General features: G+C 33.4%; 1 protein-coding gene across 1 annotated transcript in view; it reads right to left on the reverse strand.

The window, feature by feature from the left end:
- Window positions 1-21,687, reverse strand: part of Pcdh17 (protocadherin 17) — a 91,812-nt gene that overhangs the window by 47,658 nt on the left and 22,467 nt on the right. The window contains exons 2-3 of the mRNA XM_013033402.1: window positions 11,135-11,193; window positions 10,829-11,001 (exon numbers count right to left, since the gene is read on the reverse strand). Coding sequence (XP_012888856.1) covers window positions 10,829-11,001; window positions 11,135-11,193 — 232 coding nt within the window. The remainder of the gene's footprint in view (window positions 1-10,828; window positions 11,002-11,134; window positions 11,194-21,687) is intronic.

Genomic DNA, 21,687 nt, shown 5'->3' on the forward strand with positions numbered 1-21,687 from the left:
GTGGTACTGAGGAATTGAACCCAGGGCTTCATACATGCTAGGCAAACACTCTACTACTGAGCCGCATTCCCAGCCATGAATATCCTCTGGTTGGCTCAATCCTTTAATATTTCCTTCTGGCTAGACTGTTTGCTTCATATCATACAGATATTATTCAGCTTTGATAATCAAATATTTTCTATCTAAGCCCTTGTTTTCTCTAGCTACTCTATCCCAACTTCATTGCCATTTTCTTCCTTATTTGCTGTTCTTGAAAAGTCAGGGAACTTTGTGTCTATAATTTCTGAGCGTACTTCTGTGATACAACCTATTGCAATATCTTTTCATTGTTCATCATAATTTCCTCTCCTAAAATCAAGAGTGGTTTGCCAGTTGTCAGACTATGCAAACATTTCTTATTAAGCTTCATTTTCTTAGAGTGCTCTGGAAACCTAACATTGTTTCTCCCCCGCTATCTTTGACTACAGAGAGGATAAAGCTGCCTATTTTACTTACTGATTTTTCCTTTCTATTCATTCTTCCTTTTTCCTGTTCATTATCTAAATTTGCCAAACTATTTCTTATCCTGTAACACTATATACAATTACCATATATGATTATTATGTTTATTCTGTTTGCTGAATTTCTTCTATTAAAGTAAAGATCCAGTAAATTCCATCTCATATGAAGTCTTCAATAATTATCTGTATTCTGTCTCTCATCTTTGAAGATCTCAGGCTCCACTAACAATCCCAAACAGTAAAACATTATTATCCACAATTTGTTAAATGTTTAATATTCTATTTACAGTATTAGAGTATTAGTTTCATGAAATTATACTTCATGATTCCTGAAAGGGATCACTAGGGACTTGAATCTTCATTGGAAGGTAGATTCCATGTGAGAAGGCATACTTCTTCTTTTACTTATTCCTCAATTTATAACACTTAAAACAGTTCTGGGAATCTAATAAAGATCTGTTGAATAAACATTCAGCAGGACAACTAAGATAGTCACATATGCATATGAGACATAAAAAGAAAATTGGTTAAACATTCAAAACATTGTCTCAAATGAATTAGTTTTCCTTCAAAACAAAAAGCTTCACGTTGTGCTTTTATGCCAATGATGCCAGATCATAGTCAAGAGTGTGTGTAGATCTAATCTGTGAGCCATTTAATACAATTGTATCAGCATAGCTTTGTCTTACACCAAAACAGCAGTGTCCAGGTATATGATTGATTATACTTAGCTGAAAATGAAATCTGAAAACTCTAGACATTATCTAAAGTTTCCTGGATGTTAAATTCACATAGAAGAAACTCATCTTGGTAGGTTGAATTATTATTGAATTATTCCTCTTCACAACTTTGAAATGTTGTGTTCTGTTAAGAATCTGTCTGGGTCCTTATTTCTTTTCTGTCAATACTCTTTCTAAATAATAATTTTATTCAAGCATAATCCAATGCCAATGACTTCCAGATGTATGTGTCTTGATCTCTCTCAATGCCAAAGTGTACCGCCAGTGGCCTTTTCTGATGCTTCTTTCTGGATGTCACAGACATTTCTAAATGAGAATGTTTAAATCAAAATTCCCTGTAGTATCTGCATGCTGTTCTCACCAATTAGTAAATTGAACCATTTTCTTCTCCATAACAGAAATCATACTCACAAGAAGTCAGTTTTGAAAACTACCTCACTGTTTTCTGAAGGTTCTGTCACAGATCTGAAGTTGTTTTGTTCTTATTTTATTAGCATCTCTGAATTGCAAAGTTTCACTTGATCCATCACTTGTCATTTGCAGTATTAAAAAACCAATGGTCATTTAGAGAAAGTTACCACATACATGTTCACAAATTATAACTTTTAATTGTAGCTTTATATATATATATACATATATGTATAAGGTATATACTTATATCTATGCATATGTGTAATTAAAATCTTAAGTCAAGTAGTATTCATTGATTTCAACATCAAGTCCTATTTTCACTTTAGAATTCTTTAACTGAAAATCAATTTTAAAGTAAATACTATGCAAGTTATGATCATTGAAACAATATGCATAGTTCATGACTTTTATTTTTAGTCTTTTCCTTTGGTCATTCCTTTGGTCACTTTATTTCCATGGACTTCATTTTCTCCTGCCTAGGATTATTCCCCAAGCTTTCTAATTGTATCTCTGTCTACATAATCATTGTTAGAAAAAAAAAAGTCTCTTTATGAAAATTTAAACTACCTTAACCATACACTTTCAGAGACTCTCCAGCAGGCTTTGCATCACTGGGCTTGGAGCCACCTCCCCAATCTCACATCTGCCATCCTTAGTCTCCCACACCGCTTCTCATCTGCTCCTTACAGTAACTTGCCACACATTGCCTGACTTCATCTGTGCTTCTAAGAGTGTCCTGTCAACCTTCCTTCTCTACTTTCCTTTTGCCAAGTGTGCAGAAGGTTCAGCTCATCTGTCTCCCATTCCAGAACTCTCCAATCTCTTAAATCTGTCCTAAATTTTAATTTTCATCACTCTACTATTTGTGTGGAATTTGTTTTGCTGCATTAACCTCATAATTTATGCCAATTTCTTTTCAACTACAATGGGAGTTTCTGGTGGACCCATTCAGTGCCTAAGTTCATCATTCTTTTCATTGGGACAGTTATCATTTATAAAAGAAAGAGGGCTGGGAAGGTGTCTCAGCGGTAGAGCGCTTGCCTTGCATGCCTGAGGCCTCAGCACCACATAAGCAAAAAGAAAAAAGCCGGAAGTGGTGCTGTGGCTCAAGTGGTAGAGCACTAGCCTTGAGCTGAAGAGCTGAGGGACAGTGCCCAGGCCCAGAGTTCAAGCCCCACGATTGGACCTCCCCGCAAATAAAAAGAATGTGTGAGTGAACAAATGAATACAAGAAAATCTCTCCTGCAGCCACCATGAATTAGGGCTCTAAAATGTCAAGAGACCAACACTTACATATAGATACTGTCTGTGCACAGACTGAAGCAATACATGCAATCTTAATGCTTAGTGATAATTTATATAATAAAGATGATGGCTACATCTAGGGTGATATATTTTGTAGTCCTTTGGGAACATCTTTGTACCTTACAGAATCAGGAATCCACCTCTCAAATGTGGAACCTTAGGTCTTTAGGGTTATAAAGAAATAAAGTGTGCCTTTTGGAAACATTAAACTCTCAACTGCGTGTTATGGGAAAGCCGTAGTATAATAAAAGAACTCAACTAAAGAATTATATTCTGGGAATATGTCTTACCCCGACACCAAGATGAAAGCTACAGAATCACTATTCCTACCTACAAATAGAGGAATTATTGTTTAAACTTTCCTTTTTACCCTTATTGTGAAACATATCTTTAAAAACAGAAGATTTGTAATATTAGCATATACTATTGAAATAAAATAACAGAAAGTATCTGGGGTGCACTTTAGATCTACTCAAGTAATAAAATTATTTTCTTACATTTCTTAATTAAAAGATGAGGCAAGAATTACACTGAACTTTTATAGTTTATAGGCACACTTCTAATTTCCTAAGAGTATGAAAATGTTAGTAAAGGATATTTTATTCTCAAAAATTGTCAGTATTTAATAATACAAAAAGTATAATTCTCTTGTTTCACTGGGATATTTAACCAGTAAAAGTATTTCAAGGCAGAGGAGGCTTTTGAGACTATGGAAAATATTTGTCCCATATATGTAATCAAAATGTTTAACAAAATTCTTTGCTGCGCTATTATTTAAAGGAATAGATTCTCAAAATTACATGGAATCTACATGTAAATCATTCAACACTTACCAAGAGATTTTATAATGAGCAACAAAAGTGAGAGTGGTAAGACCTCTATTTTCATGAAGCCAGATGCTGGATTTTAAAAACAGATGTTTGCACATGAGAACAAGACATGTCATTGAAACTTATAAAGTTACATGAACTATGAGGCTATAGTTTAAAAAGCAAAAATAAACTGAAGCTGTTGTCAATTTAATGAATACTTTATCCAAGAAAACATGATGTCAGGGAAATTGTGATATTCCCAAAGAACAACACAGGAATGTGGAAATATTGACATTGAGATATTATTAGATAAGTGCTATCTAACAAAATTTTAGAGTATGGAAATAATAAGTTCTAGCAAAACAAAAATAACAATTTCTTAAATGCAACTTATGTGAATTATGAAGTAGGCTTGCCAATATCTGTACAATTTTTCTGATATTAAATTTTCCGTAGTTCCTTCTCATTTTTCATATGTGACAATACTATTTCTTTTCATTTCTATGGTAAATTTACTGCTAATGAATTTATGTCAGCACTAAATTTAGTATCAATGATTGGCAGATGTCTGGTAAGAGTACAAAAGCTGTCATTGTCTCTTTATTTTGTTTACCTAGGAGTGGATTTGCAGGACATAGAAAATGGAAAGGTCTGAAGAAAAGAATGACTAACATAGAAGACAGAATTTCAGGAACTATTATATAGAACAGAACAGAGAATGCAAACACAGAACTTGAGCACGTGAAAGTACCATCCTGACTACTATTTAGAGAAAACTGAAAACTCAGGCAAGAAGGCGTTCAGCCTCTTATAACCTTCTCCCAACATCTAACTTCTGGTTGATACTTGCCCAGTGGGCAAGAGCCTTTACTCCCCTATGACCTTCCTTGCAGTTGTGCAAAAAGGGTAATTCTTGAGGATGTTATTTGATTGTAAAAGTGGAATTAGTTATACAAATCTGCATTATTTGGTATTTCTACCACTCCCAATTTTTCATGGGTCTTTTGAAAGTTACATTTAATAAAGGATTCTCATTTTGAAATGTTTTCATCCATAAAATAATATAAAAAGTCAGAATTTCTAACCATAAAGAAAGGATAAGTGAGCCCATAAAGTTGAAAAGAACAGTAGATATCATGAGGTAATTAAATATAATGGGATATTAGAAACAACTTCAATGAAACAGATTCTAAAGAGCCAAATGTTCTAAAACATAGTCACAGCAGAATGTATTGACATTGACTGCTGCATAGGCCTTTAGTTGGTGGTGTATTGCTGACAACCTTGGTACAAATTGTCAACATATCACAATGCGCAGTTCTATTCAACTAGCTGCAGGCTTTAAGGACTTTCTTTCTGTCAATTATCAAATATTAGAAGGACTGGTTATTCTTGGAAAATTGAGAACTGTTACCTGGAGTGCATAGAAATTACTGGCAAACATTTATGCAAATGCACATTTATTACTTCGAAATCAAGGGAGAGTACTGACTTTTAGGAAATGTTTATTAAATCTTTCAGAATGAAAAAAAATACTACTAACAATCATTTACAGGGCTTCAGGTGGTTAGCAATTCAAAGATAAAGTACTTCCTGAAAGAAGTAAAATGGTGAACAATATTTTGATGCATAAAAATTAAGGTAGAGCCAAATGGCTCATATCTGTTATCCTAGAAACTGAGGAAACTGAGAACTTAGGATCTATGTGCAGAATTAGCCCATGCAGACAAATGTGCAGTTAACCGGCAAAAAGCTCAACATTGATGCACAGCAGAAGGGATAGAGGTCAGCCTGAGTGACAAAGCTAAGCTAGACTCTAAAGCTTTGAATTCAAGCCTTAGTATAAACAAACAAACAAACAAAAATGAAAAAAACAATGTATCTTCAAAAACCTTGAAAGTGTTGTTCTTTACAAAATTATAATTTTCTGTTTATAATTAAAAATAGCATTATGGTACATAAATGAAGAGAAGAATGGTGGGCAAATGCTGTCATAATATTCAGTGTAAAAAAACTGAAAATAGAACTAAATGAACTGAGGGCCTATAAGGACTGGGAGAGATGAAGGAGAATGATGAAATGGTGCCATTGATAAAGATGTATTCACAAACTAACATGTTGAAACTCCTTTACACCACTACTTAATGAAAAGAAGGAAATAACATTATGTGTATTTTATTGCATTTATTTTACTTTGAAAGTCAATTTTCGTATCCTAAAATATAAAAGTAAAATAAGAGCACATGCATTTTGATTCATTTTTTGTCTTGTTATATCTATACATCTATCCATCCATCTATCCACCCATCCATCTATTCTACATTTCTATATTTGACAAAAGAAAACATGGAGAAAAATCTACTTTCCTTAAACTGGGCACAACGATGCATTCACATTGAAGAACTACGTACATTCTTTGAAAATTAATTTGAGCATGGTAAAACAGATTAAAACCACTTCTTTCTACTTGAGGCTTTATTAATATCAAACCTTAAAGTTCTTATCTGCACTGCAGTTCTTCCCACCTCCAATTACTTGCTGAATCAAATATTTTTTGCTAAAATAATAGACAATACATTCTAGTGCTATGCATTTGAAAATCTTTAGCTAATGGTAACAAAAATCAGGAATAGGAAAGAATTAACTCTAGCAAAGAGGAGAGACAAAATAACATTTGAACTAATAAAATAAATTCTCTAAAGCTCAATGTCATCTCTAAAGGAATTGTAACACTCACAAAGGCACAAATTATTTGGAATTGTTTTTCTTTTATAAAAAGTTCAAATATTTTAATTGTGAAAGAAAATCTTATTTTTTAAGTTGAGATTATTGCAATAGGAACAAATCCAAATAAAATAACACAAAACTATATGAAATATAATATTCTGCTTGATTTTCCTATTGAAATTGATACAATAAAGTATTCAGCTTTTAGTAAGTGACACAGTAAAGCAACAGGATTCCTTTTATTTTGCTTTTAGGTTCTTTCTCACAATATATTTTTTGTCTATTTTCTTTTAGCAGTCTTTGAAAATATTAAATACTAAAAATGATTATTTAATATTTGAAAGCTGCATGAAATAATTACTCACATAGATGTCAACATCTGTCATCAGTAAAGAAAGATAAGTGAATACCAGAAAACTGGCACTTGAAAGGTATGTAGGGGGTATACTAAGGAAGAGAGGAAGGAGGAAGAAAATATAATCATAATATTCAATGCATACCCTATAAAATTAAGAAAATTAAGAGGATGACTGGGGCTGTCAGGGATGGGGGGAATGATGCAAGGGTTGACATCAATCAAAATGCATTTTTCTATTAAACTTAGTAGTTAAATGCTAACACCTTTGTACACTTACTTAGATAATAAAAATACAATTAAAAAAGAAGACATATGCATTGAATTATGTGAAGCCTTGTTGGTCATGAAGGTTTCAAATAAACGAAGAGAAGAAGTTCACTAAGACAACAGTGGCCATATTCAACATTTTTAACTTATTTCAGGGTAATACTCATATGAATAATATAAACTACTGACTGACAGGGCAGCCTCTAAATAAAGGTTTTGTTGGTGGTGCTGCTTTGTTTCTGTGTTTTTGTCTTCTTTCTTATTTCAAATACTGCCTTCATTATTAAATACTGCTTAACATTATTTTTAAAAAACATACTCAAGCATAGTGCTGGTGGTTCACCCCTTCAATCCTAGCTATACAGAAGGCTGACATCTGAGGATATGGTTCAAAGCCATCCCAGGCAGGAAAGACAGTGAGACTCTTATCTTCAATTAACTAATAAAAAGCTGGTAATGGAGCTGTAGGTCAAGTGGTAGAGTGGTAGACTTGAACAAAAATGCTCAGTGACAGCAACCAGGCCCTGAGTTCAAGATTTATGACTGGTGTGCACACACACATGTACACCTGCACACACACCAGACACAGACCCCTACAGACACACACACAAACACACAAACACAGTACTCAAATCTCTTAGGTATGAGTAGGACAGTACTGTAAATATTAAAGTTAAATTAAATTGAAAGTATGTTTTAAGTACTGAGCAATGTACAATGAATTGTGAGTTGGTCAATCAGTATGAAATATTTTATTTTTTTCCTCATTGTTTTCATATGTTAACTGAAGTTATTGTTTTTGGTGGTGGGTTTTGGGTTTTCTGTCTTTCTTTCTTTCTTTTTGACCAGTAGTGGGATTTAAACTCAAGACCACACATGTAGATTGTTAGAATGGGAGGTCTTATAGCAAGACCAGGAATTAAGCTAAAACTTGCTATACAGGCTGGCAAATATCCTTAAGCTCTACATTGTCATATGTTTAGACATTTCAGGTTAAATAGCTAATTCTGGGATGCAATTTCACTGTTCATGGTAAGGAGCAAGAGCTCATTGAGTTCTAATCCTCCTCTCTGAATGTCATTAGGTAGACAGAAAGCATAGATAAATAAGAGACTATAAGATAGATACTATAGATAATAGATGTTGAAAAAAAATAACCAGATGGATAGATGGGGAGACAGATATGGTGAGAGAGATGTATATTTCATGTAGGGGTGTATGTGTGTGTGTGTGTGTGTGTGTGTGTGTGTGTGTGTGTGTCTGGAGAGAGAGATAAGAGAAAGAGGATAAAGAAAAAGAGAGAGAAAATCAGAAACAGAGAAACACAGAGAGCTCTTCTAACCCTATTTGTCATGTAAGATTAAATATTTAAAGGCAGGATTCATTTCATTTTTGACATTCTTAAAAATTTCGACTTTACCTTCTATAGTCAATATTTGTTGATGTAATAAATGAGTATAGAAGGTAAAGTAGAATGAGTAAATTAAGTTTGTAAGTTAAGGAAACACTATAACTAACTTTAAAAATTTTGTTTTAAATTGGAAATCAGTTTTTCTCTTAGCTAATGCATATATGACCTATGTGTAACCTTCAGATTAATAATTATCCCTGTATTTATTAGTAGGAAAATATCAAAACTCTTTCTGAGACATTTCCATTGGCATTCTCATTGTTAATATTAGAAATTATTTCATAGGTAATATTTTTGGGGGGTCCAGACTTGTGGCCTGAACTCTGGGCCTGGGCACTGTCCCCCAGCTCTTCAGCTCAAGGCTAGAGCCACAGTGCCATGTTGGGCTTATTTGCTGCTTATGTGGTACTGAGGAATCGAACCCAGGGCCTTATGCATGCAAGGCAAGCACTCTGCCACTGAGCCACCTTCCCTGCCCTTCATAGGTAATATTAATTAAAGTATATGTCAATTTTAGTTTTCCCATAAAAATAAAAATTATATTCTTAAGACGTTAATTTTTTTATGTAAAACTGATAAAATAGCTTTTTATTGTAACTTACATTTAGAGAAATAATAAAGGTGACGTCTCTTTTTCATTAAATATATGCCAATAAAATACATGGATTAGTTTTCACAGATGATAAGGAATTAGTGTTAATGTGAACAGTAAGTTTTTAGGCTTTTTTGAACTGATTCTCTTATTATCTAAATTCCAGTGATGTGATAATATTGGTAAACTATTTACCCTTGATGAATAGTAGCATTATAATACTATTATGAATACTACTTAATGAATCACTTTATAAATCATGCTCAACTTCATAATGTATATTCATATATCAATACCCAACAACTATCATCTAATATGTGTCTAATTTTTTTATATTATAAACACACAAAGTCACCAACCATCATCACCATATAACTCCTTTCATATAAGAATACCAGAGTTGATAGGAATTGTGTGTATTAGACAAATATTCTAATTGGTTGCAGTAAAAATAAAATTTCAGATACTATTATAGCATTTCTTAGAAGATTGTATGGCAAAAGATTACAAAAGAAGTCAATAGTCTAAATATGTATTATTTAAATAGGCTTTTATAGGATTCATTCTAAAAATAAATCCAGCAAAATTAAACTTAGTACATACATATTAATATATACACAAATACTCAATGTGTCATTTATTACTGTTTTGAATATATGTAAGTAAATATATGAAACATTAATATATTTGTATTGAAATTATGATTTGATTAGAAAATTAAAAATTCTATACACAATGCTTTATCTATGGGACTACAGATTGCATTCTTAATAGAAATTTACATTGTAGGAGTCATCAATCAATACTTGACCTACAAGCCATGGTCACAGTGTTTAAATGTAGTTTCTAATTTTAAAAAATAATATTAAATATATATTCTATTAATATTTTGAAGTCTATCAGGTAATCTAACTTGTAACTCTCACATCTGATTTGCAACAAATGTTTTCACTGTTTACAATAGAATATTAAAAAAAATATTCATAGCTTGTCTTATATTTAAGAGCATCTTAATTACCTTGAAAGAATATTTCCCAAATAGTTTCATGGTGCTGGAAACATCAAATGCATTATAAAAGAAATACAATATAGCAATAGATTCTCAGAAAAAAACAATACCATTATTTCATTATGTCTATCAGTATAAGTTTATATTCATCTGGTATCTACATCTTTAATTTACATATGTGTAAATTAAAACAAAAAGCCAAAAGTGTGGCCAAGCTATTATTAGACTTTTGAAAAGCCATTTGAAGGTAACAAAAGATGAATTGACATTGGCAATAAATATAAAATAATCCCAATCAAGTTTCCATTCTATATAAAAATTGAGTTCACTAATATAATATAAACTAGCAAATCACAATGTCCAAATCTAGCTAATACATGCCAATATTTCCCTGTCAGTAAAGTCTAAAATAAGAATGGTTAGGAAATAGCCACAAAAGAAGCAGAGTCTAGTTACTGTAGTCAACTTCTTCTTTAAAGAAGATTGAAGGCTGCTCTCTCTTGGCTTTCCTATTTTCAGTTGTGATCATGATATTTAATAATTACTTTTTATCTAGAGTAGTTGTGGGATTTTTCAGGTTCCTTGCTGAATTATCAATGTTCAGATCCACCGTGATAGACTTCAACTCTAGAACTAATAGGTTGAAACTGATTGCTTAAACTTTACACTTTGTAAGCATTGGAAGACTTCACTCACCTTGTTCAAGTGGTTGGTTTTTAGTTGAAGTAGTTTTCATCTTGAGTGCCTCCCTAACAGACATGTCACAGCAGGAGCCTTTGTTAGTGTCTTGGTCACTGTCAGCCTGATCACTGTCCCCGTGCCCACTGTCTCTCAGGCTGGCTCTCTCTGGGTCCTTAAACGTGGAGCTACTGAAATACATATAAAGAAAAAGAAGAGAGAGTGTTGTCTCTACCAGTTTAAGTCTGAAGTGTAGTCTCTTGCAAAGCAATTTTGACACGAATGCAAATGAAGAAGCTGAGAAAGTTATTTAATAGGCCTTACCTTTGAACAAACTGCTGCCTGCTGCCCATGTAATTGGGCTCTGCGGGAAAATTGTCTGTCTGTGAAAGAGAAGGAAAAAAATACGTATAGTTGTACACTGGACAAATCTCCTGCAGAGCAACAAGATTTCCTAGTGGAAAAATGATTAATAATTCAAAAATTCCCTTAATCTTCAGATTTGTTCATTTTAATTAAATTGGAAATTGCTGACATGTAATTATGTACTCAGAACAATTAAATGATTCCGGTCCACAAATTACCTGTTAAAGTAAACAATGAGCCTGTCATAACTGGCATTCTCCGTTAGTACCAGGACAGATAACACTGTGTTGCTTCATCATGTAGAGATTAAGATAGAATATTTGTGGGAGGAGTGGGGAAATAGCCTAATTTCTCCAAATTAAAAGTGTGAATTATTTAATAATACTCATTTTTAAGCATAATCGCATCATCTCCAAGATTCTATGCCTTTCTTGATGGGATATCACTTCAAGTTATCCACTCCCTAATAAAAAGACAAAAGGCTCTTTCCTTCAAATTTTGTCAGGAATGGATCTAAATGTGTCACATACAGTGTATCTCATCTCTAACTCTTCCTCTCCTACAGTCCAATTATGGGAATTCCATACAAACAATCCAATGGAAATGGGTACTGCTTCTTGGTTATAATCAAATAAAATAGAAAAAAGAAAAAAATCACTGAAAACATGGAAAGTAAAGATATCAAGAAACCAATCTTCTTGTTGTGGTTGTTGTTACTGCTTCCCAACTAGCCTGGAGGTCTGCCAAATAGAACTGAATTCTCCTTGTATCATGGAACAGAGTCTTTTGGGAGAAAGAGACTGGATCTTTCATAGATCTCCCTATACTGTACATTCATACACGTTACTTCTTCTTGCAGCTGACTGGGTGACAATGCTGCTCCTGTTTTCTGCGTCACTTCATATCACCCCATTATGCTCAGGAGCAGCTAAGGGGTTAGTACAAGACCATCCAACACACAAGTATCCATGACACAGAGGAAAGGCCATCCATGCGCAGAGGGCCCAAGGTAAGGTGTCATAGGTGGCAATAAGTCCTTTCTTTGCAAATAAGGCTAACTTAACATAAGAGGACTCTTTTTTTTTTCATTTTACTGCAGTCATTCAACCTATTTGGCTTTGTGAATTACTACTGGGAAAATATGTGAAGACAAATTACTTAAAATATTGTATAAGTTTAATTGCCCACAAGAAGTTTGGCAACAGGGAAATTCTTCTCCAATTTCTTCTCAGTAAGCTTTTATTTTTTAAACCAAATAACCTTTCTCAAATGGCACACAAGAAGAATGTGAACGAGGTAGATTCATTTCTCATGTCTCACCGTCTTTCACTAATAGTTGGCAAGAGGCATTTCTCACTAACAGGTACTAGTTCTTAGATTCTGTGAAGTATCTTAATTTTGGTTTCCATAATGAAAAAAAAACTCTTTACCTGTAAGAATAACTTTTCCTTCTACTAAAATTATCAATGTTAACCAATAGAAGTGGCAAAACTGTTTGCAAAGAAATGTTGCCAATTAAAATATGATTTATTACAAACTCTAATACAGTCGGAGTTGGTCAAAAACACAGTCCAAGCCCTTATCTCTATCAGTTAAAAGCTAAACCTGAATGTTTTAGAATACTTCAAGAAAATAGAAGGGTATTTTAAGCTGTAAAGAGAAACTAGAGGCTTAAATAGAAATATAGGTACTATTATAATTAGTCTAGTGGTTTTATAAAATGGTTTTAATTAAGTAGAATCTCATAGGATATGAATCCCTATCCAGTCAGACAGAGGGAGAAAGACTGGAGAAAGTTCTCTTGTTCTGTGAAGGACAGTCTTTAAAAATGTTTGCATATTCTCAAATATCTGATGAAATATAAATAAGAAAATATACTTCCCGATGGGTGAAAAAGCTAGATTATATGTCTAAATGTTCATAATATGAATGTATCAGGCACTGAGCAATATCAAGCTATAAAATGCAGTTTTAATGATAAAACAAAAAGAAGGAAGAGAATGAGTGATTTAGGAAGAAAAGGAAAAGGGAAAAAAGCAGAGAGAAAAACAAGAGCCAACAGGAAAAGTAGATAGAAACAAAAAGATGAAGGAGAAAGAAACAGGACAGAGGAAAGTGAAAAGAAATGTAGAAGATAAAAGATTTTGTTTATGATCATAGAATCACAATAGATAATTTTAACTTAACATGTTTCTCTATAACAGTATCAGAAGTTTGTAATGATGCCTGGTCTCAGAGAATAAAGTGGAGAGAAGTGTGAGAGAGTCTGTGTCTACAAAGTTAGCATAATAAAATATCCCAATTGAGCCTAAAACAAAATTACAACTAATTCACAACTTTAAAAAAACATTGGTTAAATATAGAGTATTGTTTTCATTATCAAGGCTTTAAGGGAGTTGGCAAAATCATTTAAAATAAGCTGAATATAAATAACATTACTTGCATAAAAACAATAATTTGAATGAAGAAAACTTATGTATTCCAGAATAACAATTTAAAAGTTGAGATTTAAATTATTTTATAGCACTTTAAAATTTTAGTGTTAGCTTACACATTTATGATCCTTGAATCTTAAGTGTTGGAGAAAAGTAAAATATGAGATCACAATATTTAACTATTTAGGTCTCAGCAGAATATTTTCATGTATCTATTAATAAGCCTTGAAAGCGTCCTCTTCCAGAAAAACTAATCACTGTGTTGTTTCCTTCTCAATCTAAGCCTGAACACAATGATTTTAAATATTTTATCAAGAGCATATAACTAATCCATATAAATGTGTACCTTAAATTGGTAAATAGACACACAAATATTTTCAAGCGGATATTTTTAAAAAGCTTTAGTTAAAAAAAATTAGCTGAAGTAAAAACTTCAGCTAAATATGGTCTGAAGGAGGTGACAGTTTCATTGGATGTGACTGTTTCTAGATTATTTGCCATTATTTGTTTCTTTGCTAGTACTCAAGAAAATTATAGTACTTTTATAAATGATATGCAAATCAGAAGTGTTATCAGCAGTAACCAGCAAGAAACTGTTTGGATTGAAAAGATGGCACATGCCTGAAATTCCAGCATTGCAGAGGCTGAGGAAGAAGGGTTGTGAACTCAAAGTCAGCCTGGGCTACGTAGGGAGTTCCAGACCAGACTGTGCTAAAGGGTAGAACACTGCTTCAAAAATGAGTAAGAAATAAATTAAATAAATAAATATTCCTAAGGTATGCCAAGCATCCTGAAAGGTTAAAGCATTCCAGAAAGGTTAAAAGAAATTGAACAATAAAACTGAATCATATTGCCTGAAATCAGAGAGTCCCTTACTTATAAAAGAAGATTCATTTGATATGGTTACCCATATGTGCCTTAAGAAGTTGGTCAGAAAGGAACATAGCAAAAGAGATCAAAAATAATTTTTTAATGATTAAAATATTAAAAATAGACACTTAAAATATATCAAGCTTTTGACAGAATTTGATATCTATTAATGATAAAAAAATCAGCAAAAGAGGAAAGGAAGAAAGTTTCCTTAAAGAGAATCTATACATAAAAAAAGGATCTAGCTTGCATTTTATTTAATGATGAAGTTCTGAGATTTTCCCTTAGGAAAGAGGTCTACTCTTTTCACTTCAATTCATCATTGTACTGAAAGGCCTACAATTTTCAGTAATAAAACTGGGCTGGGAAGGTGGCTCAGTGGTAGAGCGCTTGCCTTGCATGCATGAGGCCCTGGGTTCAATTCCTCAGCACCACATGAGCAAAAAGAAAAAAGCCGGAAGTGGTGCTGTGGCTCAAGTGGTAGAGTGCTAGCCTTGAGCTGAAGAGCTGAGGGACAGCACCCAGGCCCAGAGTTCAGACCTCACAACTGGACCAAAAACCAAAAAATGCATAAGGGCTGGGAAGGTGGCTCAGTTGGTAGAGCACTTGCCTTGCATGCATAAGGCTCTGGGTTTGATTCCTCAGCACCACATAAGCAAAAAAAAAGAAAAATGCCAGAAGTGGCACTGTGGTTCAAGTGGTGGAGCACTAGCCTTGAGCTAAAGAGCTGAGGGACAGTGCCCAGGCCGAGTTCAGGCCCCATGACCAGACAAAAAAAAAAAAAAGAATAAATTTTCACACACATTGAAAAGGATAAGGATGTTCATAGGCAATATCATTTTGTTGTCTGTGACTATTAGAATATATTATTAGTTAAGTGGTAAATAATGAAGAGCATACAAGCAAATATTTCTAGAATTAATAAATGAATTAACCAAGGATTCTTTAAGCATGTCAAACACAGATCAACCCTTTTTCTAAGGATAAGCTATTTGAAACCTAAATTTTAAAATAACATAACAACGCTATAAAAACCAAACAGTGAAAAATGTATATCCAATATCTGTATAGGATCTATATAATGAAATTGAACGTTTCTATCAATCAAAGAGATCTAAATAAGTGGAGAGCTAGTTAGGACCTATGGATCAGAATATTGAACATAGCAAAGATATCAATGTTCCCCTAAATAATCTCAAATGACCTATTCCACTTTTTTTGGTACATGTAATTCCACCTTAAATTCATAGGGAAATTCAAATGAGCCTTAGCAGCCAAAACAACTTTTAAAAAGAAGAATTGACATGAAGAAATGATGCTAGTCTATTTTAAGATTTATACTGAAGCCAGGCGCTGGTGTATCATGCCTGTAATCCTAGCTACTCAGGAGGATGAGATCAGAGGATTGCCTTTCAAAGCCAGCTGGGTTAGGAAAGACCAGAAGACTCTAGTCTCCAATAAACCACCAGAAAACCGGAAGTGGCACTGTGGCTCAAGTGGTAGAGCACTAGCCTTGAGCTGAAGAGCTGAGGGATAGGGCCCAGGTCCAGAGGTCAAGGCCACGACCCCCCAAAAAACAAACAAGCAAACAAAAATAAACAAAAATCAAACAAAAAAAACATTTATACTGAAACTACACTAATTAAGACTACACAAAATTGCCAAAGGTTGGACACATAGTTGATTCTAACAGAAGAGGCTGTCCAGATGGCCATTGATTTTGAAAAAAAGTGCAGACACAGTTCCACAGACAATCATCAGCAAACCATGACTTACATTTCAAACTTTATACCACACATGTACCCACACATTCACTTAAACAAAGATCATAGACCTACGTGTAAATAAAGAAGCATTATAGAAATAAAACTAGTAGAAAATCTTCATCAAGTGATCTTAGGCATCTGAGTTCTTAGACTTGACCTGAAAGTATGATCCAGAGAGGGGTTAAAAAGAAAATTGGACTCCATGTTGATTTGGCAAAAGATACTGCTAATGTTATTTAAAAGTAGGCTGTTGAATACTTAATAATCTCAACAATACTGTTTGCAAATGTATAGAGAACTATGAAAACTAAACAGTACAAAATCAGGAAACACTTAAAGAGGCTAATCACTATGTATACTATACCGGTGGCAAATGAGCATGTAAAAAAATCCATTCACTAGAATTAGTAACTGGTGAAATATAAATTACAATTATAATATGATGTTATATTTTCATTTGCTTTGATGAAATTTAAAAGTTAATAATGCTGAAAAGAATTGCGAACAATAAACTTCATAAATTTAGGGAAGAATATATAATTGTACAGTTTCATTGAGAAACAATTTAGAAGATTTTTAAAGTTACTATTCTTATTGCTGTTATTATTATGCCAGTACTGGAGTTTGAACTGGCTTCACAATTGCTTAGCTGGTACTCTCTCACTTAGGACAGGCTTGCAGCCTGACATTTTGCTAGTAATTATGGAGATAAAATCAAGTGGACTTGTCTGCCTGTGTTGGTATCAAATCAAATCCTTTGGATCTCATCCTCTTTAGTAGCTAGGATTATAGTCACAAGTCCCTGTTATCCAACTTGGAAGATTCTTATAAAGTCAAATGTAAATGTATTATATTACTCAAAATTTACACTTCCAGGAACTTACTCCAAAGAGATTATTCTCACAAGAAAATTTGTGTGTGAATACTTACAGGAGATTTCCTTGCCAATAATTGGAATAAGCCAGTTATCTTTCAACAGATAAATAAACCACCATACATACATGAAATAAGACACTATTTAGAAAAAAAAGTTTAAATTGCTTCAATAACCTTGGTGAATCTCAAAAGTGGTATGTTGATTGACTAAAGCAACTTCCCACCAAATGCATATTATATAATTCAGTTTATAAGATTCCTAAAATGTATTATAACAAATAATGAATTAGTGGTTCCCAGGGGCTAAAGGTGAGGAATACTGACGATTCCTTTGTCTAAGGAAACTCTTCATGGAAAGAACTGTTTAGTGCCTTGCTTTTCTCATGAAACTACATATAAAAATTCATAAGACAGCATAATTTTCAAGGATCATCTTACTGTATATTAATTTTAAAGAAGAAATAATATTACCCAAGATCTATCTAGTATGATAATCTGTATCCCATGTATGCTGGATTCTTTCCTACCTTCAATAAAATAGTTACAAAGGTACACATTCTTTTATTAAACCTTCTCAGTAAAGAGTATTTCAAACTTGTCTTTTGACAAGTTAATGAGCCAACTTTCTAAACTTAGGTAGAAAGCCCATATTCATTTGGACAGAATATACATGAATTTGAGATATAAAAATCTTTTTAACCACATTAGGTAGCCAGGTAACTTGAGCAATGTAGTAAGGAGTCACCTTAACTATTAATTACTTAACCTGAATTTCATTTCTTTCAGAGATTACTTTTATTAGCTAATTTAGTTATACAGGGGGAAATTTTTTTCTTGTGTGAATTTCTTGTTCTTCAGCCACAAAATGAGCTTTTAAAGTGAAGATTTGTGACGGTCATCAACTCAGCAGAAGCTATATTCTTTTTTTTCTTTTTTTTTTTTTTTTGGTAGGTCTCGGGCTTGAGCACTGTTCTTTAGCTCTTCAGCTCAAGGCGAGTGCTCTACCGCTTGTGCCACAGAACCACTTCCAGTTTTCTAGTGGTTAATTGGAGGTAAGAGTCTCATGGACTTTCCTGCTCGGGCTGGCTTTGAACCTAGATCCTCAGATCTCAGCCTCCTGAGTAGCTAGGATTACAGGCGAGAGACACTGGCGTGTGGCTAGAAGCTATCTTCTTAAAGCAAAAACAAACATGGAGGGATGATGGTAAACCACATTCCATCTTCATTGATATCGTATGAAATGATTGATATGAAAATTATCATTATTTTTTCCATTAAGGGAAATTGTCAAATTGATTCTACATTTGGAAGTGCTTTAATAGCAGACCTTTGTAAAGACTGAAAAGATATGCAATGTAAAGTGATCTGCTTGTAGTGATAGTCTGTAGACAAAACAATTGTCAACAATAATTTTACAAGGTTGGTGATAAACTGATAATACAATCTAAGATGTGACTTACATGAGATGAGGTTTGCAAATTTCTAAGTTAAATCACACAACTCCCATTAGAACTTCTTTAATTCTTTGAATATTATGTGGGATGTGATTATGCTATGAAATTACAATAACTAGATATGAGTGAGAAGTCTGAGGAAATTTCTTGGACTTCAATAAGACAGGTGTAGGATAAGGAAGAAAAATATTTCATCATTTCGACTCTCATTTTTAATGAATTCTAAGGAAAAAAGAACACTCAGAATACTAGTCTTCAATTGCATCCTGCAAAAGGAAGAGACAAGAATAATGTGAGCAATAGAAGCTTGATTCCATGGTTAGTTTTTATCCCCATACACACTAGTTAAGTAAATATTAGGAGAACTTGATCTGTAATTAGGGCTATTCCACTTTAGTAATTAATATCAACCAATAATCTAGATACTTCAGTAGGCAAGGTTTCCTCACACTATCCGTTATAGACTCAAAGGACAATCAGAAAATGTCCTAAGGAAGAAATAATTTGATACATAACACAGCTCTGACATTTTGTGCATATGTTAAATACAAAATAGATCTGGTTGCATATGGAAATAAAGAAGGCTTCCACTGGAAATTCATTGACAAAGAGACCATAATGTCTAAAAATGAAAGTGGGTCGTTTAACTCTGAAATTATCATGAAGAGATCAGCTTATCCCACAAACTAATTTGGGGTTGAAGTGAAGTAAACAAAACCATTTTGTCTCAAAAGTAATTGGCTCTAAGTATGTGTTAAATCATATTATAGGTCCAAGGAAACTTGAATGTTCAGTGTTCAGATATAAGGGAATGAAATTTTAAGAAAAAAAATCCCTTTGAATTGAGTACATAGGTTGATTGCAGGCATTGATGTTATGAGCTTGAAAACAAAACAAGTTGAACTTTTCCCTTAATTCAAAGGCACTGCTTTCCACATTGATAGCAAACATTCTTTTTGCAGCAGACTAAACACAAGGGAGTGTTAAGAGGCAAATAATTCATGTGAAGCCTTTTCATACCGACACTGCTTCTGATAGTATTGCCTTCAAAAGAATATATGGGATGGTACTTTCTACACTGCTGAAGTAGGCAACGACATTTCAAGGCACTTCTTATAAAGTAATCTGACAGCACCTATGGTTTTGGAGATTTTAAAGTGTATGAAGCATGGCAATAACTGTATTTATCAGTGGTTTGCAAAATAATGCATTTTATACAAGTGTGGTGTGGTAGACATTTGTGTTTTGTTACTAAAAGGCATAATAAAAACATTAGATATTCTTAACACATTGCACAAAAGCCAGTATTCCTTTAAATTAAAACTTGGAGGATAGGAACAATCTATACCTTGCAAAATAGGATTTTGAAACTACTGCTGAATGCTGGCTATTAAAATTTCTTGCAAATGTTGGATATTTATCATTGTTATTGATTGATTTAACAGAAACCTTGGGGGAAATCATCTTTGATAAGAACTAAGAAAACTGAGATAATCTGAAGGCAAGATGTGTGTCATTTGCTATCTAAAGAAGAGCTGTAAGCAGAGGGGCTATGCGATGCCACAGAATGAAATACATACTTGCTCCTTGGCAATAATATGGTCCTAGCAGCATATGTCTTAGTAAAGAAAGCATTCTTTAGGGCTACTATACCAATTCTTTACTTCCATCATTCCTTCTGTGCACTCAACTTCTCCAGTCCAGCTTTAACCAACATCAGTCTTCCCTTTATGGCTCAATGGAGGAAGATGTCCAAAGCTAAATTCTGCTTTTTGCAATTTCCTAGTGAGACTCTTGTCTCTGGAGATTCCACTTTCTTCCCCTCATGTTCTCTTTCCCTGTCTAAAAGTATTGAAGGATTACCCCCCACCTCACCCCCTCAACTAGACATAATATCTAATACTAGATTCTGCACTACTAGGTGGATCATCAGGGTTAAGAACTAAAAGGTTATATGTGGTCAGTTAAAATTCATTCCCACTCTGAAACATCTCAGCAAATGAAGAGAGAGGAAAGGAAAAGGATAAATTAGTGACAATAAGTTTATTATTATCACTATGAACACTGAGTCTTTGGGTAGGTGTATTTTCTTTAAATTATGCTTTTTTAATATTAAGAAACTTTCGAATAAGCAGAGAGATTTTTTACAGACTAAATGATTTAGAATGAAACCAATTTTCAGCTTAATTCAGTTAGCAATTATTGGCATGCTTTAAAGTGTATTGCACTGAATCTAAATGTGTTTTTTTATATCATGTACAGTATGTAGTGAAAAATATGGAATGCACTCTCTTTTATTGGGATCTCCAAATTAGTATTATTCATTCTTCTCAATTGTTGGAAGAGATGTAATGGAATTATTATCACATTATTTTCTTTTTTAATTTTATTTTCTTGTAAAGATGCTGTACAGAGGGGTTACTGTTACATCAGTAAGATAATGAGTACATTTCTAGTTGAGCATTGTTACCCCCTCCTTTGTTTTCTTCCTACTATCCCTTTCCCTCTCCACCTCCCCAAGTTCTGTCGAGTGACCTTCATAGAGTTGTGTGTCATATACCAGATTCATTATAAAATAGTAAATGTTTCTGGAGATGGCAATTAGCAAGCAGTTACCCTCTTCCTCTCTGAACCAATGCACAAAAATAATGAACCATTCTAATATTTCTAGAAATAAGTTGATGAGAGAAACTAATGTAAGTTGTCTTGAAAATTCTCCCCCTGTTTGGGGGTCAGTCTTGGAACCTGGGCATTGTATCTGATCCTGTTTTTTGCTCAAAGTTAGCTCTATACCACTTGAATCACAGCTCCACTTCTAGTTTTTTAGTGGTTAATTGAAAATAAAAAACTCTCCTACTCAGGCTGGCTTTGAATTCTAATCTTCAGATCTCAGCTTTCTCAATAGCTTGGACTATAGCTGGAACCACTGGTGCACAGATTTGAATACTTATTTTAGAAAGTGTTATGTATAAACAAAAATAATATTATCAAATCTAATAAAAATTTTCAAAGAGTTTGATAGTCTTCATTTCCATATCTTTACGTAAGATTATCCAGATATGGTGAATATATCAACTAGATTTTAGTTTGATAAAAGTTGGGATACTTGC

The sequence above is a fragment of the Dipodomys ordii genome, unplaced genomic scaffold, assembly GCF_000151885.1.
Source record: "Dipodomys ordii isolate 6190 unplaced genomic scaffold, Dord_2.0 Scaffold1, whole genome shotgun sequence".
Classification (NCBI taxonomy): domain Eukaryota; kingdom Metazoa; phylum Chordata; class Mammalia; order Rodentia; family Heteromyidae; genus Dipodomys; species Dipodomys ordii.